Source organism: Musca domestica, unplaced genomic scaffold (assembly GCF_030504385.1).
Source record: "Musca domestica strain aabys unplaced genomic scaffold, Musca_domestica.polishedcontigs.V.1.1 68, whole genome shotgun sequence".
Lineage (NCBI taxonomy): Eukaryota > Metazoa > Arthropoda > Insecta > Diptera > Muscidae > Musca > Musca domestica.
The window spans coordinates 374,448-402,039 of NW_026712379.1; the positions used below are offsets into that span (position 1 = coordinate 374,448).

General features: G+C 36.1%; 1 protein-coding gene across 2 annotated transcripts in view; it reads right to left on the minus strand.

Moving 5' to 3' along the window:
- The window catches only part of LOC131805945 (protein cappuccino), a 96,446-nt gene that overhangs the window by 61,580 nt on the left and 7,274 nt on the right, over window positions 1–27,592 (minus strand). For both annotated transcript variants that reach the window (XM_059129751.1, XM_059129750.1), the window contains exon 2: window positions 12,352–13,161. In XM_059129751.1, coding sequence (XP_058985734.1) covers window positions 12,352–13,161 — 810 coding nt within the window. The remainder of the gene's footprint in view (window positions 1–12,351; window positions 13,162–27,592) is intronic.

Below are 27,592 nucleotides of genomic sequence, written 5' to 3' on the forward strand. Positions count from 1 at the left end.
ATTCCGGTGAATAATGTCGCTTAAATCATCAAAATACCGAATATCGGGATGTACCGCTATATGGGGTAATACCAAAAGTCCTGCATTGAGTAAAATTTTATCATCTTACTTCATTTCGTTCGGAAACTAGAACGATTTCCACTGACGGACAGACATCGCTAAATCGGCATAGAATTTTATGCTGATCTAGAATATATATACTTTGTGGGATCTGAAATGTATATTTCGAGGTGTTACAAACGGAATGACAAACATAATATACCCTCCATAATATGGTGGAGGGTATGAAATTGAAGCGAATTCGAAAAAAGTGTTTTTTTTTTATCGAAAATAATGATAGGTCGAAAGTCGGACGCGACCTATGGGACCTTTAGCTACAAGGTAAGGTGAAAAAAACTGCAGCGAACTTCAGACTGCTGTAATTTCCAAGTCACTCGTCCGACAGCTGTTAAATTTATTCCAGTGATAGATCATTATATTGTTTACAAGCGTACAGAAGCATTTTGGTGAGAATTTTCCAGAAAAAAGTTATTCGTGATGGAATTCATTCGGCAAATATTAATAAATGAGCTCGGGGTAAAGCCATTGAAATTCCAAAAAGTGTAAGAGCTTACACCGCAACGGAAAGAAAATACACTCCAAAGAGTTAAATTTAGTTTTCTCCGATGAGAAAATATTTGTTGTCCAGCAATTTGTAAACAAACAAAATGATCGTGTTTACTTGCCAAATAGGTCATCTGAAAATGTGCACCTTCGATTGGCCACCACCCGGCCAGGGTGATGGTGTGGGCCGTCATAACAGCCGATTTTCGCTCTCCGCTCGTATTAATCGACCGTGGCATCAGAATAAATGCCGAATATTATTGCGAAAATATTCTGGAAGGAGTATTAAAGCCTTGGGCACGCAAACATTTTAACCGCAGACCTTGGACATTCCAACAGGACTCAGTACCATCGCACTCAGCACGCACCACCCAAGAATGGTTACAAAATGAGGGTTTTCGCTAGATACCAATCCGTTGGACTATTGTGTCTGGAGTATTTTGGAAAGCAAAGATGGCACTAAAAAATACCAAAATATCGATCATCTCAAGCAAGCGCTTCGCCGGGAATGGGCCAAAATTCGCAGAGCAACATTCGGCCGTTTGAAGGTCATAATTCGTGTCCAAGGTGACCAATTCCAACAAATCTAAACTTATTCTAAAATTTTTTGCTTTCATCTAAAATCTAAACTTATTCTAACATTTTTTGCTTTCATTCAATAAAATTAAAAAAATATATATAAAAAATATGGCTTTTTATCTATGTGAACCGATTTTCATCAAATTTGACACACTTTTTTCCATTAAATTCGGGCTAAAATTGCAAATTTTGTGCACAATGAAAAATAAATTGGAAATCCAAAATTAAATGAATGTTTTCAGTACTGATAATTACTCAGAGTTTTTTTTACAAAAATTTATAATGGTTCGAAAGCATATAAGAACATGTTAGTCAATAGGTAGCTCCACTTCCAATCGGGTTGGGGTTATTGCAATTTTTGTCTGGTGGTGTTATGTTATAAAGGTTCCAAACATGTTCGCATACGTGAGTGTATGAGTGAGTGTCTGTGTGTTCTTTTGCACATAAATGAAAGAAATTACCTTCAAGTGTTTTGCACCAAACAACAATCAGCCTGAAGAGTTTTTCCTTGACACTGATGGAAAAGAGAGAAATAAACGGCTGCCACACATGCAAATGTATGTAGACCGAACGAATGATTCTTACATATACATATATGGTAAAAGGAGGAAATTTAAAAAAACACAGTGGCAGATAAATTGAAGTCCTGTCCATTATATTGCTTTTTATTAATCGTGAACGAGTGAGCAGAAGTCTGAGAAACAAAATTATAGCGAAGAACCCCAAAAATCTTAGAACTTCCGTCGGCCTAGAAGATCTCAAATCCCGGTATAAACAGAACCAGTAAAAATGTGGCTAAGTTCGGCCGGGTCGAACTTTTTACACCCTCCGCAGATTTGGAAGAAACTTGAAAAATTTCCAAAAAAAAAAAAAAAATCAGTCGAAAAATACCGATCGAATGAAAACCGCTATATGGGGGCTATGCGAAGACTTGGTCCTGTATAAGTAATTTGTGTCATAGGCTGTAGTTACGGTTCCGAACTTTACATACGAAATTTTATATAATTGAATGATGTCGCAAGAATCATGAAAATACCGAATATCTATTATATGGGCGCTATACTAAAACGTGGACCTATTTAGACAATTCTTTTCTGAGGGGTGAAGTACTCAGAAGGAACCTCTTGTGAGGATTTTCAGACAATTCCATTGAAAAATGTGGCTAAAATTATCTAAATACCGAATATCGGGGTTCCGTTATATGGGGGCTATACGATATCGTGGACCGATGTAGTCCATCTTCGAACTTAACCTGCCTGCAGACATAAGACAGATCTGTGTAAAATTTTAGCTTCCTATCTTATGGTTTTGGTTTAAGCGAAATAAAATGGATTTTAAGTGTCGTTTCATAACTGTTGATGAGGCATGGATCCACCACTATACTTAAAGGACAAAAACAAGTAAAAAAGCTGTAAGTTCGGCCGGGCCGAACTTTGAATACCCTCCACCATTTGGTACAAATTTAAAAATTTTCAAAAAAATAAAATCCGTTAAAAATTCTGTTAAAATCGTGAAAATACCTAATGTAGCCGTATATTAGAGTCTATACGACGACGTGGATCTGCATAGGCAACTTTTGTCACAAGATATTACAGTATTCAAATGCGAAACTTGAAAAATATATGTTTATAATGTCGCTAAAATCATGAAAATATCGAATATCAGGGGGGGGGGGGGTGGTACCGTTATATGAGGGCTATACGAAGACGTGGACCTACATGACTCATTTTTGCCTTAGGATGTAGTATCCATTGCGAACTTTAAATACCAAAATCATGAAAATACCGAATACCGAATATCGGAGGTACCGGGCTTTACGAAGACCTGGACCTGCATCGCCCATTTTCCATCTTAAGCCGTAGCATCTATTACGAACTTTAAATATTAATTTTGAAACAATTCCGGTAAAAAATGTCGCTAGAATCATCAAAATACCGCATATCGGGAGATACCGTTATATGGGGGCTATACGAAGACGTGGACCTACATAGTCCATTTTCAAAACCAAAAGTCCTGCATAATACACATTTGAGTAAAATTTTATCAACCTACTTAATTTCGTTCGGAAGCTAGAGTGATTTCCACAGACGGACAGACGGACGGATAATTGAACATAGAATTTTATGCTGATCAAGAATATATATACTTTGTGGGGTCTAAAATGTATATTTCGAGGTGTTACAAACGGAATGACAAACTTAATATACTCTCCATACTATGGTGGAGGGTATAAAAAAACAATCTAAACAATGGACTGAAGCTGCCCCAAAAAGGCAAAAACAATTTAAGCGGCTGGTAAGTTTATGGCAACGGTTTTTTAAAACTTCAAAGGTATTTATTGATTGTCTATCTGAAAAGGGGTAAAACAATACATTCAGACTACTATTGCAACCTTTTAGATCAATTAAATGTACAAATTCCAGAAAAACGTCCTCGATTATAACACAAAAAAAACAAGAAAAACAATTGTTCATCAAAACAATGCACCAGCGTACAAGAGTGTTTTAACAATGGCTAAGATCAACGAATTAAAGTACGAGTTGCTTGAACTCCCAGCTTATTCTCCTGATTTAGCTCCCAGTGACTTTTACTTATTCCCAAATCCAAAAAAAATCCTTGCTGGAAGCGTTTTACCTCAAATGAAGATGCAATTACAGTTGTAAACTACTATTTTGAAGACCTTGAGGAAAACTATTTTAATCAAGGGATATAATTTCTAGAAAAGAAGTTTCAGGAGATTATATTGAAAACTAAAAATATTTTTGGAAAACTAACTATTCTCTTTCATTGATAGACTAAGAATTTTCCGAAGCGCCCTCGTATTGTGTAAAAACTTAAATAATGTTGAAATTTATTTGAAAATTTGGGCTTTTTAACTGCCAAAATATCTTTAATTGTCAGGTTACAGTTATATGGGGACTGTTTCAAAATCTCGGCCTACATTAATTTGTTTGGGGATGTTTTATATTCACCGATATTATATTAAGGCATAGACGCCTTAGCTGTAATGTAGGACAAGAACCTTAAAAACACCTTTAATCGGACGGTGCTCTTATATGTAGATCATGTAAAAATGTGAATTTTTATGAGGTAAATTTTCACCAATAAGTATCTGAAATATCGCGGTAAATTTGTCAGCTAGATTTGGTTTTTACAAAAAAAAAAAGAAAAAAAAAACATAAACTTTTATCACTCCTTTAAAATACATACCTCAGTTTATGACACTGAAATTGTTCTACAATGGTATTGATAAAATATCCTTAGTATTGATTTCCCTCTTCCTCGGCATGATATTTGACACATTTGAGTCGACTGATTCCAATGTGTCTCATTGTCTTTGGTGGAAACTATAACGACATCTAAAAAGAGAGGTGCTCTAAAGATGAATGCGTGTGTACATCTTTGGCTGACGGCATTTGGCTTTAACTGAATATCCACATTCTGGCGAATGGGACGGGCAGTTGCGTTGCAAAATATGGAAAATACATTCGAAGCAATGTAAACATTAAATAGTACATTTATTCAAAGACGTACATTACAAATCTGCAAAAATACAATGTAGCCTACGCCGTATATTTCTGTTTATTTACATTTTATGCGTGCATATATGTGTGTGTATGTGTGTCAGGGAGTAGATGGGTGGGTACTACTGGCAAAAACAGTGCGAATCTTTTGATTTCGAGCTTTATTTGAGAATTTCCATTAATATTTTTTTATTTCCCACCCCAACAAAGGACTCAACAAGACCATAAAGTAATCGTCGTAAAGCCACCTGATAATATCATGTGTGTGTGTGTTTATATGTGGATTTGGGTGTAGGCGGTACATTGTCTTCCCCTTCGGTGGGGCATTTGTTTATTTTATTTGTTTTTCAAATAGCTTTTTGGTGGCCTGTAAATGTTGGAAATTATTAATGGAAATGAATGTGGTTTCTTTTAATGTTGAGGATGGCTCTGCTTGGTTTTTTTCTGGCGGCTGTAGGAGTTGATGTTACTTGCGAATACACACAGAGATATGTATAAACATATATATATATATGAATTTATATCATAAAATCACATAGGAATGTTCTTATCTAAACTTGATAATAATTTGATATTTCAGAAATAATAAGCTAGGATTTTAAAAGTATTAAGTATTCAACTTCTTAATAAAAACAAATTATTAAAATTTATAAATTATAAATAATACTAAACATTTAAAAGTTGACTTCATGAAGAGTGTAAAACTGATTTTGCGAACTAAAAAATATCGTTGAAATCTAATAAAATCTCATTTATGGGTGAGGGGTTATCCAAAGACATAAAATGGTAGACTTGAGAAAATGCATCAACATTTAACGTTGGTCTCTATGTTGGTGCGATATCACAACAACAGAGGTAAATACACCTGGTGACAATATTTTGACTCTATCTTGTCCAATCTTTATATGTTTTGCCTTTAGATTAAGTGTCTACGAATGTCAAAAATATTGATAAGAACCATCGTCCAGTATTTACTCCTAAAGGTATGCAATATAAACATTAAGAGTACATTTGTGGATCACTAAATCTACACACCCCAATATAAACAGTGCTTAGCAGAATAAAAAAAAAACAGTTTTTATACCCTCTACCATACCATATACCCATTCTATGGAGCATATATTAATTAATTCCGTTTGTAACTCCTCGAAATACTCATGATAGACCCTACATTGTATGTTTGTTGTAATAGCGTAATCTTTCGCACGAATTCAGATAGAAGGCTAAATCTTTGCACACAAGTGTATTTTGCCTGTAGACAGGTTATGTTCGTAAATGGGCCATGCCGCCTAACAAATTTAACCATGTAGTGTTCTACAGTAAGCATCTCGAAATATTCGCGGGATACCGAAAAATTTGTATATTCCTGATTGACATGCAAATTTAAGATGTCAGTCAGTTGGAGCTAAATCCATGCATGTCAGTCCGTCTGTTCATATATTTTGTAAACAAAATGCAGGTCGCATTTTTTATCCGATCGCGACGAAATTTTCCAAACAACATTTTTGGACAAACCAAATTGAAATTGCTCCCAGCTCCCATATATATCTTTAAAGGACTTAGGGTTCATTGGGCACCAAATGACCAATATCAGTTCAATTGACTTGAATTTTGGAAATTCCGACTGAATTTATCCTCGAAACAAGTACTTCAAATTTGGTGAAAATCGGTTCAAATAGAGCTATCCCATATATATGTATCATCCGATTTGGAGTTTTAAGTCCCTCACATGCGTAATCTGCATTCCACAACAATAATCTTTGGTACCAGATATAAGATACAGCTAAGAAATAAATGTTTAAAATTTAACCGAAATGGGCTTAATTTTGGCATTTCCGACGGAATTCAGCCCAGAAGCAAGTGTTTCAAACTTTGGTGTATATCGGTTCATATATAGCTATAGCTCCATATAAATGTTTCACCCGATTTGCATAAAATTCCCTCAGATTCGTAATGTGCACTCCACAACAATGATATTTGATACCGGGCATCAGATACTGCTCAAAATAACCTCTGCCAATTTTTTTTCGAGATCGGTTCAGATCTTTATATAGCTTCGATATACATCTTCATCCAATTTTAAGGTTATTGTTCACCATATATGTAATGTCAGCCCAAATTGAATAGATTTTTTCATATTTAACAGAATTTGACCATTTGGTGAAACTCGGTCCGGTATATCTATAGCGCTAATAAATATTTTTTTTATATAATTCTTATCGAAGTCGTCGGTATGACCTACTTCACATAAATTCCCAATATAAACTTTTAGGGTATCATATATTTGGCCCCGCCCGACTTTTGACCTTTCCTTACTGGTTTAAACTCAAAATACACAATTTGTTCAGTTTAACAACATTTTGTAAACAAAACTTCTTGTTTACTTCTTATACGACATTTTTTCCATTTTCGAAAGAATAATAGGAAAATGTTCACCTTATACACTAGAAAGTCCTTAAAATCTTTGATTTTGAAGTTTAATGTTTTTGTCCAAAACTTTTTCAATTCTCCCAAATTTAGTAACATTTAGTACGCATATCCCAACAACAATCAGCTCTATTTCTTCAACCAATATTTAGTACAATTATTGTACACATTTCCTAAACCAACTCTATATCTCAAATTAAGGTACCAACAGAGACCTCAATGTCATCATTGAGAATTCCAGCTCTATTCCATCACTCAATACCAAATATAGTACTACATTGTATTTAATATAGTACTATTTAGTACTTTTCGTACACTTATAGGACACGTTTCCAAAACCACCTCTTTATCACAAACCAACCACCAACAGGCACCCAAATACAAATTTAAAAAAAATCCAGCTTAATATGTTCACCCTTGAGCAAACTGTTCCACATTAGTACCATTCAGCACATTTCGCACACTTGTGCCAATTTTCCAAAACCAGCTTTTTATGTGGTTTTCATATCAAATTGAAAGTTTTTAAAGTCGGTTCACATAGAACCCACCAATTTAGAAGTTTAGTACCATTTTAGAACTTTTTGTAAGTTTAATGGTCGAATTTCCAAAACCCCTTTGGTACATCTAATCTGCACTCCATCAGTGACTCTCATTCCAAATTTCAGAATGTTGCTTCATTCCATTTGTGTCATACAAAGAATTCAATTGTTAGTACATTTTAGTACTTTTCGTACGCTTGCTAAAGAGGTCTCGAAAGGAACATTTTCTAGCCACAATGCTGATATGGTCAAGTTATTTTAATAAATCTCAAATATACAATACAACACTGATTCGATACTGTAACAAAAAGAAAAAAAAAAACAATTACCTTAAACTGACACTTTATTTTATTTCAGCTATTAAGTCGAGAATTCCGCAATTTGCGGAAAAAATGTCCGTCATCCAATACACAGAACATATGCACATAAATGTCATATCCATTATATCGAATGAATACAGTATTTTAAGAACACAAAGATTGAAATGAAATTTCTCAAATGATAGATGGGAGCATGTGTCGTCTTGTGTGTGTGTGTGTCGGTGGTGTGCATGTGCGTGTGTCCTTGTTGAGATTCATCTCACTTGGCAAATCATTGAGTTTTATTAGATTTGTAGCCCCCTGAGTCGTAAACTCTGGCCACTTTTTATTTGTTTACTGTTTGTATAACCGTTCCTCCTTGGTCAAGAGGGGTTTCCAGTAATTCCTTTTTCACTAGAACACAATATAAACAAAAACATGCTCACACACACACACGCACTCACCTACACATACGTAAGAAGGCCTAATGTGTGCACACACGAACACAAATTCCAGACAAGTGTATCGGCTCAAAGGACTAAAGCATTTTGTTGGAAATGCACTCATTGAAGGACTGTTTACCCTGCCGATGTCCGTTTAGTTGAGACTTTTTTGTTTCTGGCCAACCAACCAACAAACAAACCAACCAGCCAGCCAACCAACAGACATTCAGACTGTGCTGACGAAGAATAGACTTGGCTACCGGATGCCCAAATTCTGGTTGAATTGAATTTCGTTTGGTCGAGTATTTTGGGGAGTGTTCATTTAATTTAATGTGTCAATAATGAAAATGTTTCGTACTTTCTTTCCAATCTTCTCATCATGGAAGAGGCCAACTCTGGGACTTGGGAGACGCACTGATGTAGGCGATAAAGGTTCTCTAATGCCATTACAGATGCAGATGTTAATAACGATGACGATGTCGATGCTGGTGCTTTGCTGAATTGGCCACAAAGGTTAATTACCTCTTGCTATGCACAGCTAAGAACCGACAAGCTTTTCATTCAATTCTATTTTCGTACATATCTTTGTATTCAATCTATCCGACTGTCCGTCCGTCCGCCCGTCTGTCTTTCTGTGCGTTGAGACTTTGTTTTTGTTTTTTGCCCCCAGATCTTACAGCTTGTTTTTCATTTTTGCTTGTCTCACTTTTCGATTGTAGTGACTAGAAAGCCATTTGAAAAGAAAATTGCTAAATTAACAAACCTGTGAATACTACCCTCCTCCTCTACCACATTTCAAGGACTACTCTCATGTTTGTGGCTCCCACTCACACTTCTTCCACATGGAGTGCCAAAGTATTTTATTCAAATGCCAGATTGTTATGGTCTCCTCTCCTACATCTTGCAAATGAAAAATATTTGCATTCAACTGCAAACATTTGTCGAGAGAAAGAAGAGGAAGAAGAAGATAAAACCCTTACCAAAAATAGCAAAATGGGTGCACCTATCCCCTCATCCCTCTTCTTCGAAACACAAAAGTAGAACCAGCTAGCCAGCCAGCTAGTCATTCATTTACCGATGATATTCGGATGATGCCTCTGGCATCTGGGCATAACCAGATTCTCGATGCAAAGGCGAAGGAAAAGAAGATGGATGAACGGATAAAACAGAAGGTTGTCGGAACAGAATCATGGTTAAATATGTTTGCCAAATGAAACCTCAGGTAAATTACATCAAAATTAAATAAAGTTTTCTTTTCGGTTGAGATTTTTAAATGTTGATTATGGTCGTTTTACTAATGATTCTGATTCTTAATGTCCTGTCAAGAGTGTGCGATGCATGTGGGTGTGTGTGTGTGTACACGAGTGCGTATGTCAAATCCTAAATATGCATGTTCGGTATGTAATTGGATGCAAACCTTCATTTCAATTTCAGTCCCCTTAGGTTAGGTTCAAGGATTTCCTGTTACAGAATACCAAAAATGACAAACATAAACAGGGTTCACATCTAGGAAAGAGAAGCCAGTGGATAGCTTTTTTACACTTCCCACTGCGCCGAAGCAACCGGGTTATCGAAAAGAGGAAAATATTATTAACCAATTTGGATTTTGAGCAAAACACTCCACAACATATGCCATGGATGGTTTCAATCCCGCAATGGGGACAATAGCTGTTGGTTTGGACTTTACCAAAGCCGGTATGCATGGCATTTTTTGTAATCGTTTGGTTCGACGGACAAACATGTATCATGGTGGCAAGATTTCTCACGAAGCGAGTCTTTGGTGTCAGAATTGATGACAAACTGTCCCCCGTTTGAGAACAGAGATCACTTGTAGGACACATTAGAAATACGGCTGTGCGTGTACATGACTACAATTCACAGCTACTTCTACAACGTTGGGGTTTACGTTTAAAACTGCGTATATGTCGTTTTCAAAGGCAAATCGCAGTAAAGAGTAAAGCGTTTCCGTAGATTCATCCATACCACCAAGTTTCGTGATGAATTTGTTACAATTTTCGATAGGATGAAGTACTTGAAAATCATCCTGCAATACTGATTCGACTTCTGACGTCATTTAAACTATGGCTTTTCCAGATCTCCGGACGTAAAATTGCTTACATACAAGAATCCGGAATCACTCGGGCCGCTATAGTATCAGCCTAATTTGAAAGAATAAGGATATCGGAAAAGAAGGTCTTGGCATTATATTTCAATATAAGGTAAACAATCGACGATAACACTGTGCAACACAAAAAAAAATTACAGGGAAAATTCATTAGATCATAAATGTAGACCTAAACAAGTAAAAAAGCATAATTTCGGTCAGTCCGAACATATCCTTTACCAATTGAAAGGATCTATATAAAAACCATATATGGGGTATACGAAGACAAGGACCTGCACAAGTAATTTTTTGTGGCAAAGAGGGACTAGCTTTTTTTCGAGTACTTGATTTGTGTAGTTCAGGACAGTATTTATCTCAACGATATTTTGTTATTTCGATATGAAGTAGCATCCAATGTTGCTTACCATTTTACAATTCTGGTTCTGCTATATATTAGCTTGTGGGATATTTCCTCTTAATAATTCTGTTATAGGTTGTAGTGCCGATTCCGAACTTCAAATACGAAATTTGATGCAATTCCGTTAAATAATGTTGCGAGAATCCTGGAAATACCGAATATCTCGGGGTAGCGTTATATGGTTGCTATGCTAAAACGTAGACCTATATAAACAATTCTGTTCCAGGGGGTAAAGTACTCAGAGAGAACTCCTTGTGTGGATTTTCAGACTATTCCATTGAAAAATGTGGCTAAAATCATCAAAATATCGAATATCGGGGGGTACCATTGCATGAGGGCTATACGATATCGTGAACCTATATAGAAAATTCTCTTTCAGTTGGTAAAGTATTCAGAGAGAACTCCTTGTGTAGAATTTCCGACAATGCCATTGAAAAATGTGACTATAATCATCAAAATAACGAATATCGGGAGGTACAGTTATATGGGGGATATACGAGATCATAGACCTATAAAGACTATTCTTTTTCAGGGGTTAAAGTAGTTATTAAGAACAATTCCATTGAAAAAGGTGATATCGATATCGTGGTGATATCTGATCTGTGCACAATTTTAGCTTTCTATCTTAATTCGTTTTGATTCTAGCGTGATTTCAACGGATTGACAGACGGACGGGCAGACGGACGGACGGATAGGGCTAAATCGTTTCAGAAGTTCATACTGATTATGAATATATTTACATTGTTGGGTCTACAATTATTATTTCGATGAGTTACAAATGGAATGACGAACATAACATACCTTCCATACTATGTATGGTGAAGGGTATAAAAACAGCACAAACTGATTTACTATATTTCTATATTTTTATTTAGGTTATTTTTATAAGTGTTTCATTATTTGTACAAGTTCCGACATATGCGTATGGACTTGTAGGGGTTCTAAATCTACAGATCTAGCTGCATATATACCAAATTTTCTAGCTTTTAATACTTTTTGTACTTCAAGTATTAATTTCCAAAATATTTTTTTAAGTACGCCATTTCTTTATCATAGACAAACTGACGTACAAAAATTCAGAGCTCTAGTATCTCCCAATCACTCAATATGGTACTATAGTTAGAACATTTTTGTACTTTTCGTACCCTTGTAGGACGAATTTCGAAAAACGCATAATTGAACAAAGTCGCTGTCATAATTTAACTTTACTCACTAAAAGTGGTTATCATACCAATTTTGGTAATTCGTTTTATTAATATGGATATTTTATTCATTTTTGTACTGTTTTGTACCCATTTAGTACGATTTCCCACTTTTTCCTGCTTCATTACACATTTTGCTCTCTTTATGAAATGAAGCTCATAAAATTATTCTGCGAAAAATGTAATAATTATTATTCTATTTTCTGTACTCACCTGTTGTTGACTGCATGCCATGACTGTCGAGCGACGGAGCGGCACTTGCCACCAAACGTGACGACAAACTTGGCAATTCAATCTTCTTTGCTTTGGCAATGTTGAAGAGTTCATTGGTGGCGGTTGTTGTTGGCGTTGTTGCAGCAATGAAATAATTTCCATTATCAGGCAGCGGCGAACCAGGAGTGCCAGCACTATTGGTATTTACGCCCGTCCCAACACCGGCAGCATTGGTGACACCTCCAGCACCAGCTGAATTGCCACTCAATACCTGCGCCAGCTTCTTGCCCAAGTGCATGGCCATTTGTTCATCGGTACTCTCCGGACTGGATTCTGTGGGCAATTCGGTTGGCACAATTTCCAAATAGCTTGTTTTGGCCACTGACAGCAGCGATAACTTGTCCGCTTGGTGGCGCTTACGTAATTCGTATATGGCCCGAGCCGTTGTTGGCGAGAGAATTCCCGAGGTATCGCCGGAAGCGATGCTTATTTCACTGAGGGGTCGTTGTTTTTTCGCTTGGATTGCATTCGCATTGGCTGCTGCTGCTGCCGCCAATAGATGCTGTTCCAGGTTGGTTGGCAACTGGACTGCCGTGTAGGATAGTGATTTATTGTGCGTTAGATTTTTATTTGTCTTTTTGGTAGTCGTTGATGTTGCTGTTGCCGAACTATCTACATCATCGTCATCGTCCTCGCCGTCCAGGAATTCATCGTCATTATCTGTTGCAGTGGAATTGGGGCATAGATCGCCGGGGGAATCTGCAAGAGGTGCCGTTACAACACTGGTACTGTTCGGCGATAGTGGCGGGTCTGTAAAGAGTGAATCAGAGCTGGATGACACATCTCTAAGCAAAACATTGTCACAGTTATCATCATTAAACGTATAGAGGCTATGCCGTCGTCGAACATTATCATTGACCCCCAGGAAATTAGCTGTCCCGCGAATACTAACATTACCAGCCCCGATGCGACCAGCCGGAGATGTGGCGGTGGTCTTGTTCATCCTCATTCTCAGTGGGGTGGCCATACGTTTGTAAAATACGTCATCAAAGTCGTCGTGGTCACAAAAGGATTCTTTGAAAATGCTCTCTGTTCGTGAGCAGGGGGTGGGTGAACGCGATTTGTATTTATGTGGGTGGTGGGTGTAGGTGTTTGGGTGGTTTATCCATTTAGAAGAAAAGGGAAACATTAACATTGCAACAAAATGTGTGCAATCGAAATTCGGAAAGGCAGCAAGAGCGAGGAAGGTGAAGGAAGAAAAGAATAGAAATAGTCGAAAGAGAATCAACTCATTAGTATTTTCATTATTTGTATTATTATTAATTGTGACAACGGATATTACACAGAAGCAGCGAACAGAAGCGGTCTTTTGTTAAAAAAGAAACAAAAAACAAAATTACAGTTGCCAATGGTTTCCACAATAATTTTAATAATCTTGAGCATCAACTTAAGTTTTAGCAGAACAGAGGCTTTTGCCAATTGTTTCTTTTGCAAATAATTAAAAGGTATTGATGGGAATTTTACAATAGTCCGATACTAATTAAGGAAACGAAACAGAAAAGTAGACCGGATTTCAAGGAAAAGGAAATCAAACAAATTACATATTTAATAGCCACGTTGATGAATCGAAAAGCAGTCATAATTAAATGTTAAATAATGTCTATTCTGCTTTTCTTTTTGCGAGATGTTGACAAATAGGTTAAGGTTTGCAGAGTTATAATTAAAGATTTCAGGGAAATATGGAACGTCATAGGGTTCCCATGGAGGGCTGCTAAATCAAAGCAAATGTTAAGGATACTGTTCAGGTGATTAAGGAAAGGCGATTCCCAAAACATGTGTGAATGTTTGAATTTAAATGTATTGCACAAAGAAGCATTCACTGGGATAGTGATTTGCGTGAAATTTCTATGCAATATCTTTGGACCATAATCAAAACCGGTGTGCAATATCTTTAGCTACATATCAGAAGATTGCGAGTTCAACTCCAGCAGCTGATCATATGAACCAGTAAGGAAATGACAATAGTTTGGCCGGGCCCGATATATTTAGCAGTTTTACTTGTAGAAAATATACGTTTATATTATGAATGCATATGAGAATATTTTAATACAGACATACAGGGTGAGATAAAAAAAACTGCAACAAAGGCAAACGCCACAATTTTTACATTTTTTTTTTTTAATTTGTATTAAATGAAAGCAAAAAATGTCGGAAATAGCATCAAATTTTAGAATAAGTTTAGATTTGTTCGAATTGGTCACTTTTGGCACGAACTATGGCCTTTAAACGGCCAATTAAACCGTCACTCGCTGCCCGAATGTTGCTCTGCGGTATTTTGGCCCATTCCCGGCGAAGCGCTTGCTTGAGGTGATCGACACTTTGGTATTTTTTAGTGCAAACCTTGCTTTCCAAAATACTCCAGACACAATAGTCCAACGGATTGGTATCGGGAGATTTTGGTGGCCTTTGTACGCTGGAAATTAAGCGAGGAACCTAATTTTGTAACCATGGGTGGCGCATGCTGAATGTCCAAGGTCTGCGTCCAAAATGTTTGCGTGCCCAAGGCTTTAATACACTCTCCAGAATATTTTCGCGATAATATTCGGCATTTATTCTGATGTCACGTCTATTAATACCAACGGATAGCGACCATCGGCTGTTATGGCGGTCCACACCATCACCTCTTTGGCAACTAAACACGATAATTTTGTTTGTTTACAAACTGCTGGACAATGAATGTTTTCTCATCGGAAAAAAACCAAATTCGCCAGTTCATCACTTTCGGCCAAGTGAAGCTCTTTTGAATCTATTTTATTTCTGTTGCGGTGTAAGTTCTTACACTTTTTGGAATTTCAATGGCTTTACCCCGAGCTCATTTTTCAATATTTGCCGAATGGAATATTGCGATATGTTCAGCTCATGAGCCATTTTCTGCCACTGCGACGTGGGTTTCGATCAAGTCGCTTCTTTACTTTTCCGACCATTTCATCCTAGAAACCAGTACTTCTAATGTGGTGAAAATGGGATCAGATATACCTAAAGCTCCCATATATATGTTTTATCCGATTTGGGGTTTGAAGTCCTTCACACGCGTAATATGTATTCCACAACAATGATCTTTGATACCAGACATCAGATACAGCTCTGAAATAAGTGTATCAAATTTTGTCAAGATCGGTTCAGATTAGCTCCCATATATATCTTCAACCGATTTCGGATTAATTGTGCTCCTAATGGCCAATATCAGTCCAAATGACCTGAATTTTGGCACATTCGACCAAATTCAGTCTAGAAGTAAGTACATCAAATTTGCTGAAAATCGGTTGAGATATAGCTATATCTCTCATATATATGTTTCATCGCCTTTTGTGTTTAAGACCCTCAAACTATAAATGCTATAAAGCCAAATTTTGGAAGGTGGTATGATCTACTTCAAATAAATTATTTTGTTATGGGTGCTCTACTAAATATGCAGAGTGGTGTAGGGTATCATATAGTCGGCCCATCTCGACTTTTGAGTTTTCCTTGCTGTGTTTTTATTTATTTATTATTTTTTTATTTTTTTTAAGTCGAGTGCACCTTTGGATATTTGGTACGTAGCGCCGTCCTGTTGAATCCAGGACAAAACATTAAATTGCTGACCGTATATTTTCCATCTATCTGAGTTTTGTACATATTTACAACTTTCATTAATTACAATTCCAAGCGAGATGGTACGAAATCGTCGTCTTATATATAGATTTAACGTTTTACAATTCCTCTCGCAATATGGTACTTCATATTTTGTTAATTAGAAAAATGTATATAATTGAAATTTTTCATCCCCAAGAATACCCAGCTAACCAGTTTTTGATTATGGTTACACTTATGTCGCACCAAATATGGAATGCATAACTAAATGTCCATCTATTTTCGTTTATGATCTCATATCGCTGCATATGCCATTGTATTTGTTTCTTTTTTATTGGAACAAACAAAATATCGAAAAAAGAAGCAACAACTCAAGTATCGATTCCAACACAAATTAAAATGTTAACTTGGGGGACCTCCCAAAAGGATAGCCAATACAAGCAATTAAAAATTAATATCATAACCCGAATGCCAAACAAATGAATTGATCTCCTCTGCCAGTTAGTTTATGTCCGATGGTTTTCTTCTTCTACTTTGGTCATGCATTCCATTGATAAGCGTGCAAACCAAACCAGACCTGACCAGACCGGAGCAGCAACCAGAAGTTGTCGTAAAAAAAAACCGAGAGGAATCACAAAAAATGACATAAAATATAACATTATGGTCCCATGTGATCTGAATAAATAATAATGCGATATTAAATGAATGAATGGATGCATCGATGGATGGACGGGCTGGACAAATGGATAAACAAGAATGGATGGATGAATCAATAACTTCGTGGTTGGCTTAATAAATAAATAAATAATTGAAAAAGAACAAAACTTATCCAACGCTAACACTCTTTTAATTATGGCAATGACAATTATTGATGGCAAACATATAAGGGATGTGTAATTTATGAAATTTAAATGAAATACAAATTGATAGATCTGTGCGGCAAAGAATGGCTGTTTTCTTCTCTTGTTGTTGTAGTGTTGGAAAAGTGTTAATAAGTTAAGGTTGTTTATTGACTTATGTCTAAATTCAAGTAAAATAATTTTGTAAATGTTGTGTATTTCTCAAATAATCTACAATAACGGAGAGGAGACTAAATTCAACAAAGAGAGATCAAAAAGGGAGTCTTTGGTATATATAAGTAAATCCAAACGAACTATCAACTAAGACGGAGGGGCAGAAGGGAAATATATATGAAAGAGCGAAGATGTTATACTTTATTAACCAATTCTAAATGTTTTTCCCAAAGTTGAGAGGGGGTGGGAGTTTTTCATTCTGTTTGTAACACCTCGAAATATAAGTTTTAGTCCCCATAAAGTGTATATACTCTGTCTGTGTGTCCGTTTGTGGAAATCACTCTAGCTTTCGAACTAAACGATATGAAGCAGGTTGATAAAATTTTACTTTTTCTTGACTTTTGGAATTGGACCGCGGTACCTCCCTATATTTGGTATTTTGATGATTTTAGCGACATTACCCATCGGAATTTTTTGTTTTGTAAGTTCATAATGGGTACTTCAGCCTGTGGCCGAAAATTGCCTATGCATGTACACGTCTTCGTATAGCCCCTATATAAGGGTAACTCCCTATATTCACTATTTTGCTGATATAAGCGACACTATTATTTCAAGTTTCGTATTTGAATATCGTAATGTATATGACAAAAATTACATAAACAGGTCCACGTCTTCGTTCTGGTCCCATACAACGGTAACTCCCTATATTCGATGTTTTTATGATTTTTGCAGTATTTTTCATCGGATTTTTATACCTTCCACCATTCTATGAAAGGTATATTAGCTTTGTCATTTCATTTGTAATTCCTCGAAATATTCATGATAGACACTACAAAGTATATATTCTGGATCAGCGTAAAATTCCAAGACGATTTACCTATGTCCATCTGTCTGTGGGTCTTTCTTTCGAACGAATTGAGATAGAAGGCTAAAATTTTGCATACATGTGTATTTTGCCAGTAGGCAGGTTAAGTTCGTAAATGGGCCATGTCGGTCCACGTTTTCGTATAGACCCCATATAACGGTAGCTCCCGATATTCGGTATTTTGATGATTTTAGCAAAATTATTTTATTTATTTATTATTATGGGTACTACAGTCTATGCCTGGAAATTTCGTAAGCAGGTCCATGCATTCGTATATCCTCGATATTTTGATGATTTTAGTGGCATTATTCACCAGAATTGTTTTAAATTTCGTGTTCAAAGTTCGTAATGGGTACTACAGCCTTTGTCTAAAAAATTCGTCTACGTCTTCGTATAGACCCCATATAACGGTACCTCCCTTTATTCGATATTTTGATGATTTTAGCGACATCATTCACCGGAATTGTTTCCAATTTCGTATTTGAAGATCTTAATGGGTACTACAGCCTATGACAAAAAATTTTTATATAAAGTTCACCACTTAAACGGATTTTGTATTAAAAGTTCTGCCCGGCCGAACTAAGCTGCTTTTTTGCTTATTTTTAATTGCAAATTCCTTCCAAATGATAGAGGGTATTCCAAGTTCAGCTCAGCCGAACATACTGCTCTTTTACTTGTTATTATAAATACTAGACATACATATCCAGATTCCAGATTTAATGTTGGTATAAAGTGTGCTATTTTTGAAGAAAGCTGCGGAATGACCTTGAATTTAATGAGAGCTCCGATTATCTAAAATGTTAATTCCCTATGAGAGATGTAACAGAAAGCGTGGGCCAATATATGTTGTCTTCATGCGAAACATTTTGAACTTTTGAGGATATGTATGAGAAACAGTGGGTTAATATTTTTCATGTTTGTTTTAGAGTTATTATTATTCAAAATTTTAGCACATATTGGGGTAGTGGCGGAAGCAAAGTTTCAGTATTGTTCATTATAACATGTGATTCTCACCTCACTTCTCACCAAAATTTAATTTAATGTTACCATACCCAACATTTCGACTTTATCGGCTAAGCGATTTGTTTTATGAGAGAGAAATGTATGATTTTCCGAAAAATTTTGAACTTTTGTGGGGCAGTAGTGGGTGAGCTAATGTTTTAAGTGTTTGCACTTAACATAATTTTTATCGAAATAGTATAATGTGCAACCCTAAACGGTATGAAATATTGTAAATGTTATTTCAATTTGGGCGTATCAGACAATGTATACGTTCTGTAGGCTGAGGGCATTAACATTATCCTAATATTTATAAAGGCTTCGAGACATTTTTAGTCTCCAGAATTTTAGAAGCAATACGTTTCAACCAAAATAATAAAATTTAATCGAAATTCTATTTTTATACTCTCTACTATGCATTATAATCGACCTAGATGATTGATTGTCGAAATCTTTCAGGTGTTTGGATAGTTTGACAACATTTTCCAGATAAGAAATTGGTCCACGTTGTTGTACAAATCAATAAAAATTTCTGCTCCGTTTTACGATTTTTGTGCCTGTTTTACAACAGAATTAAGGATAATTTGTCTATTTCGGGATATATATGAAAAAGTATTGAAATAACTGACTAACTGACCGAGAATCAACGCCTAGACGAAACGGCTTAAGCTAGAATCTAGAAATTTGACACGAAAGTCAGTCTTGGTGGGGTCAGGCGTGTGATAAGGCTGCGATTTTGAAATTTCGAACTTTAAAGAAAAGTTCTAAAATTATAGAAATCTTCTGAAATGGTACCATTTGGTATTGTGAACGGAAAAACTTAAAATTTGGATTTAAGGTGGGAAAGTAAGTTTAAGACGGATTTGAAAATATGTACTAAGTGTGCGAACTGTACTCAATGTTACTAAACATGGCACAGTTTGGTTTAGGTTCAAAATTTTGAAATTTTTTTTTTTTGGTCGCAGTTGACCGAAAAAACAGAAAATGCTCTATGGACATGCCGCGACTTCGTATAGCCCACATATAACGGCACCTCCCTATTTTGATGCTATTATCAATAATATTTACCGGATTTTTTTTTAATTTCGTATTTAGAGTTCGGAATCTGTACTACAGCCTATGACAAAAAATTAATTATGCAGGTCTTCGTATTGGCCCTATATAACGCTCTTTATTTAGGCGAATTTTTATACCCTCCACCTTGAAAAGGTGTAACATCCATAAATATTCGTCGTAGACCCCATAAAGTATATATTCATGATCAGCAAAAAATTCTAAGTCGACTTAACGATGTCCGTCTGTCTATTGAAATGCCGATACAACCCACATTATTTGACATAGAGCTTCAAAATTTGGCAGAACAATTTGTATTCTGTCTAGGGTGGTTGGTATTGAAAATGTATCGATCCACGTTTTGGTATAGCCGCCATATAACGGGACCTCCCGATATTCGGTATTATGATGACTTTCGCCACATTTTTCCACGAATTTGTCTAAAAATTGGTATTTGTAGTTCATAATGTGTTCTAGCTCCGGTGTACGTATAGCTCCACGGTTTTGTATAGCCCCCATACAACGGTACCTCCCTATATTCGGCATTTTGATGATTTTTGCCATATTTTCTATAGGATTTGTGTAAAAATTGGTATTTGTTGATCATAATGGGTTCTAGCTCCGATTCCGAAATGCATAATGCATAGGTCCACGTTTTTCTATGCCCCCCGTATCACGGTAGTTTAAAGTGGAACACATTTGAATTCAGATACTTTTATAAAAAATTGCTTTCTTTACCGAAAGGTGGAGGGTATTAAAAGTTCGGCCTGGCCGAACCTAATGTTTCTTACTTGTTTTTTTTTTTTTTTAATTTTTCATGTTTGTATTGTGGTCGCAGTTGGTGATATTTTTGTAATAATAGGGTGGTTTTGGAAATGTGTACAAAAATTACTAACTTGTAATTTTAGTTTCGCAGTTCATACGTATCCTTGATATATGGAGGTGGTTTTGGAAATATCTACTATAATTGTTCGAAAAATACTAATGGGTACCGAATACGGTATTGGGCAAAGGAATAGAGCTGAAATTCTGTAATTTGATAAGGATGTTGGTGTCTGTGGTTGAAAATTGAGTTTTAAGTTGGAATTCTGAAATTTACTAAGTGCTACTAAAGTTGGTATTGGGTATAGGATCATTGATATTGAGGTCATTGTTGGTATCTGGCATTGAGATATGGAGGTGGTTTTGGACATGTGGACTATAATTGCACGAAAAGTACTAAACACTACTAATTTTGGAACACTGCTCTCATCGATGATGTAGAGATGTACATTGTTTCGGATATGTGTACTAAATGTTGCTAAATTTGGTAATGGCGGAAGTTACAGAGCTGAAATCCTAAAATTTGGTATAGATGTCACTGTTGGTGTCTTTGGTTAAGATGTAGACGTTGTTTTGTAAATGGTACTAAATTTGGATCATTGCATACTAAATGTTAATAAATTTGGTATTGGGTGAAGGGGTATGGCTGAAGTTCTTAAATTTTATATTGAGGTCACTTTTGGTTTCCAGGGATTACATACGGAGACGTTTAAATAGTTTTGGTCCGAAAATTTAGACGGGGGTCCATTGTACAATTGTTTTACTAATATCCTCCGCGCTAAACCTCTCAATGAACGATTTTGAAGGCTTTTTGATGTCAAATGTAAACATTTCCTATTATGTTTTCCGAAAAAAGGTTAAATAATATTTAAAACCTTGAAAGTCTGTAAATTTTTATTTAGCGATGTCCAAACGAACGAATGAGATAGAAGGCTAAAATTTTGTACACATGTGCAAATATTTAACCAGTAGGCGTTAAGTTCGGTAACGGTAACTCCCAATATACGGCGTTTTGATGATTTTAGCGACATTATATACCGGAATTGTTTCAAGCTTCGTATTTGAAGTTCATAATTGATACTGCAAGAACTTCTCTATGTACTATGCATGCAGGCGAATTCGTATAGCCCACATATAACGGTACCTCCCTTTATTCGGTATTTTGATGATATTAGCGAAAATATTCATCGGATTTTGTTTTTAAATTTCGTATTTGAATTTCGGAATCTATACTACAGCCTATGAAAAAAAATTACTTATCCAGGTCTTCGTCTTCGTTTAGCCCCTATATAACGGTTTTAATTTACGCGGTATTTTTCTATGATTTTCTTTTTAATTTTTCACGTTCCTTCCAAATATTTCTTATTACTCTTTGCTATATAGATTCGGCCGAGTAAAAATGGCTTATATATTGACTTCAAATGATTAACATTTATTTTTGATATTATTGCTAGTTTTTCATACTCTCTGGGCATAGATGTTATTTCAGAGCTAATGTAACAACTCTTTCTCTCTCTTTTACTATTATTACGGATAAAAATTGGCCTGTGCTATAAATTATGGTTAATAATATGAAATATTTTACAGGTTTACACTTTTATGTTATTTTTTTGTTTTCCATTTCCAAAAAAATGCGAACATATTTCAAAAATGTTTGCACTAAATAATCCGGAAAGCCCTTTGGTAAATCGCAAACTATTATCGGGAGAAGTGAAAATTATTCTGTAAACCTTCATGTTGTGTCCGCTGTTTATGGCAATGGGAAGGCAATGCGTTGAAACTATGAGAAATTACCGGAAATGCGATAAAGACGAAGGTTATTCATCCACGTCATTGACATGCCGCTGGATGCCGGTCAAAAAAACCGACAAAGGTGAGGCGACAGAAAAAGCCCCTGACATCTGAGTGACTGACCGAGAGTATGAAATCGGTGCGGCAACAATGACCTAGCCAAAAACACAAAAACATAGCAACAACGAAAAAAGTCACAAATATTCCTACCATTGTGGTAAGGAGAGGTTGCGTGTGGCAGCCGCATTTTCAATCCGCAATGGAATATTTTAGCAATGAAACCAGAACGAAAAACAGCGATGATGATGATGTCGTCTGGTACAATGTTCGTGGCCAATGATGGAGCGAAAATGACGTGATTAAAGGGAAAGTCGTAAGGGAACATACAAAAAAAAAAAAAAAAAAATAAATAAATAAAACTGTAGCAGACCAAAAGTTAAATTTTGCCAAAAACCACTATTGTAACCCAATGGTGGGTTGGCGGTCGAGGGAGTTGAACTACGTCGAGGTTGAACATTGAAAATGAATAATGCCAACAAAATAAATATGGCGGTAATTACTTGTAAAAAAGACTGATACAGTGGGGTCCACTGTGAAGAATGTAGTTGGTCAAAGTAGAAAAATAAATGTGGCCGAGCGTGGCCGACCATGTGATACTCTACAACATCATAATTTACTGTAAAGTTTCTCTAGATCTGAAAACCTTTTGACTAGAATAAACGAATACGTCAAGCTAACAAGTAATGTGTCAATTTCCAATTTAAAATCAGATTTTGTTATGGAACCAACATTTTCCAAAAACCCACGATCTCTTCAAAAGCAAAGCATCGGTGTTTGACGAAGTAGGTACATCTGCGCTATTTTCTCAAGCGAAAAGATCAAAAACTTCACATTAAAAATTCTTTTTAAATGCATTTCATTTTTGTGGTTCATTTTATTTTTGAAATAATGTAATATTGTCATGCAAAGATTTTCGTTTGGTTTTTGGCGGAACCAACAAGACCATGGCAAGCTCCATGGAAAATGCACTATATTTATGTCCTTTGTCACGCTAATGGGAATTCAAAACAATAGTTTTAAATTTAGATTCCCGTATATATTTTGCTATATCTTCGATATCTGGCTATATACGACAACGAAATCAGCATATATAGAAAAGGAAGGTCAGAAGTGTGCATATATATATATTTGTGGTTGAATGGAAATTATAGTATTTGCTACACAAAAGTTATGATCAATTTCACCCGTTGACCGATATTAACCGCTTAGCATCCAAAACGCTGGCTTCTTGCGCTGTCATAACCTCTTACCCAACGTAAAACCAGTAAGGAAAGGTCAAAAGTCGGGCGGGTTACCATACACCACTATGCGTATTTAGTAGAGATAGAGTAGATATACCGGACCGAGTTAGATCAAATGGAAAAAATTCGGTTAAATATGAAATTTGGGCTCATATTACGTATATGGTGGACAATAACCGTAAAATCGGATGAAGATAAAATTTGGTAGAGTTTCGAGCTGTATATGATGCCCGGGACTTGAAACACCAAATTTGAAGCACTTGTTTCTAGGATGAATTCAGTCGGAATTGCCAAGATTCAGTTCATTTGGGCTGATATTAGCAATTTGGTGCACAATAAACCTGATATCGGATAAAGATATATAAGGGACAAATTTGAACCGATCTTGATAAGGTTTTAGGGACTTATTTTTGACCTTTATGTGATATCTGTTACCAAATATCATTATTATGGAGTCCATATTACACACGTGAGGGACTTAAAACCCTAAAATCGGTTGAAATATATATGGGAGCTATAGCTATATCTGAACCGAAATATTGAAGTAATTGTTTCTATAACGAATTCAGTTGCATATGTCAAAATTCAAGTCATTTGGACTGATATTGGCCATTTGGTGCACAATTAATCCGAAATCGGTTGAAGACATACATGGGAGCTATATCTTAATTTGAACCGATTCTCACCAATTTCAATAGGGTTCGTCCTTGGTCCAAATAATTATTGTTTGGAAAATTTGATCTCAATTGGGTAATAAATGCGACCTGCATTTTGTTCACAAAAATACATGGAGGGACGGAGAGACGGACTAAAATTCATAAATCGACTCAAAAAGTTATTCTATGAAGATCCTCAAAAGTAACTATGGGTCTATCTCGCTATATTCTCCATGTTACAAACAAATGCACAAAGACGTAATAATGTGGTGTAGGGTATAAACAGATCAGTTCGACCGGGCCAGTCAGGCCGAACATTTTATACCCTCCACCATTTGTAAAAATACAGGCATACAATGCCGAACATACACAGACAATACCGAAATTCCAGTTCTGTTATTAGGAATATCTAATCCACATTCCAAACAATTCTTTAAAAAAGTTGGCTACAATCATCATAATACCGAAAATCGGGATGATAGGGGCTATAGAAACGTTGACTTATATAGAAATGTTCTACATAAGCAGAAGAACCCATTACGAAATCAAAATGTTGAATTTTAAGAAATTCCGTTGGAATATATGGCTAAAATCATTTGTACATTATATGCCGAATTTTAGATTTATCCGTTAGAAAGTGTGGCTAAAATCGTAAGAATATCGAATATCGGGGGGTACTTACGTATGGGGCTATAGGAAAACTTGGACCAATAAAAACATTGGGATGCGTGAAATTTGAATAGAATCGGTTCCTTATTTCGCATTTATTCAAAACGTTGACCCGTTGTGGTGGAGGTACCAGAAGTAGTGGGCCGATATATTCGCACTTGATCTTGTGTTGATAGAAATATTAGGACGTGTCAAGTCGGAAAAGATTCGAATGCTTATTTCGCGCTTTATGAGCTACATGGTTATTCAAAAGTTTGACTGGTTGTGGAGAAGGTGTCAGAAAGCGTCGGCCGATATATCCCATCTTTGCACCAGATCTTGTGTTGATAGAAATATTCGAATGTGCGAAATTCGAAGACCATCGGATCCTTATTTCATACTTTTTAAGAGTCATGATTATACAAATATTTGACTTTGGGTGATAAATACCCTCTGTAGCCATATGGCTGAGGATATAAGAAGTAAACAAGCAGCTAAGTTCTTGGACATATAAGACAATATTGTCGCACACGAGGTAGAACCCATTACAAACTCCAAATACCGAATTTTAAACTATTCTGTTAGAAAGCCGCAAAAACTGTTATGAGAAGGTATAATTATATGGGGGCAAAAAGAAAGCGTCGACGATATAGCTAATCTTTGAACTTGACCTGACTACGGACAAAAAAACAACTCTTTGCAGTTAGCTTCCTATCACATGCCGGTTGGACGCTAGCGTGATTACAACAGGACAGACGGATGGGCGCATATGGCTAAGTCGACCCTCCACACCATGTATGTGGAAACTCATCCGATACGGCATACTTATGGAAAATGTTTTGCCATCGGAACTAGAACCTATTATGAACTACTAATTTTAGGGAAATCCGTTAGAAAATATGGCTTATTTTGTCAAAATACCGAAAGTCCGAAGTTACCGTTATATGGATGCTACAGTAAAACGTGGACCTATACAGACAAAAGTTTTGCTACCAGAGATAGAACCCGCTACAAACCAAATTTGGAACACTTGGGTGGAAAACTGTGGCTGTATTCTTTAAAATGCCGTATATCAGGAGGTGCCGTTATATTCCGGCTATACGAAAACGTGAACTGTTTTAGTACCAACCACACTGCCAATTTTCGAAGATGAACGTCAAATAATGTGGGCTATATCGTGATTTCAACAGACAGACGGGCATCTTTAAATCGACTTCGAATTGTATGCTGATCATGAATATATATACCTTATGTGATCTTATACACTATGTTACAAGTGCCACTCTAAGCGATCGCACAATAACAATAGTTTTAGCACAGTCTGTGGCTTACAACATGCAAAACTTAGTTTTCATATCAACACTTCTCACCAAAAGTATGAAGCTAAATTTGGGGAGCAATTGTTTTTTTTTTTTGGAAAATTTCTACCTCCTTCCAATGGCCCGTTCCTTAGAACTTCCCGCATGCTTTAAGTACGAAATCCCGCTAAATTCCATATTTTAAAGTTAATCACTTTTCTTTTATATTAATATTGAATGAACTTGTTATAAATGAACTCTGTGTCAATACCTTTTTCCCTTTTTAAACCATTTGACCCACTGTGTCCAATTATGCACTGGATTTCAGACATTGGTATTTTGTTTAATGGTTCTACCGAAATATGACAAAAACAATTAAAAATATATTAAGCAAATATCGACCGTCCTATACATATCTACCCTCCAATGTCTGCACTTTCCCCCTGCCTCATCATTAACATCGTTATGATCGTCGTCATTGTCGTTTGGCAAATGTAACTTTTGTCGCTTTTACTGATGGAGTGCATAAAGATTTTTGGCAGAGAAAGTTGTTTTTTGAAGTGGAGTGGAGGAAAATTAAATTATAATGACCGAAACTTTTACAGAATGAGGAGGAAGATGATGATACTCTGGTGGTACGGGGTGGAGGACTACAACACGAAAAAGTACAAGCCCTACAGAGGGATACCAAACAGCTTTGCCTTTGCAGTAGCGTTGTTCGTTTCAAGTTTCCCACCTGTGGCTTTTAGGAATCAGTATCGTCGTCGTCGTTGTTTGACCACTTTCGGTGTCAATTGTTTTGTTGTTGTTGTTATTTCTTACATTTGACTTGTTGCGGCGTTTTATTCTCCTTTGCATTGATATTACACTCTGAAATCTGGGTACTGTATCCAACAACAGGCAGACAGACAGACCGACCGACAAACCGTAACCGAAAGACGACTGAATGAATATCCACAGGTGCGGTGGTGTCTGTCGACTGTTAGTTAAATTGTTTTGCAACACTGCCGATTTTCTTTTCTACGCGTTTTCGGGGGGTTTTCACTCTCGACAATTATACAATTTTCATTTCATGCGATTGTTGTTATTATTATTATTTTTTTTTATTATTATTTTCTTACACTCTCTTTGCCAATCTTTCGCTGTTTATTAACGATTATTAGTG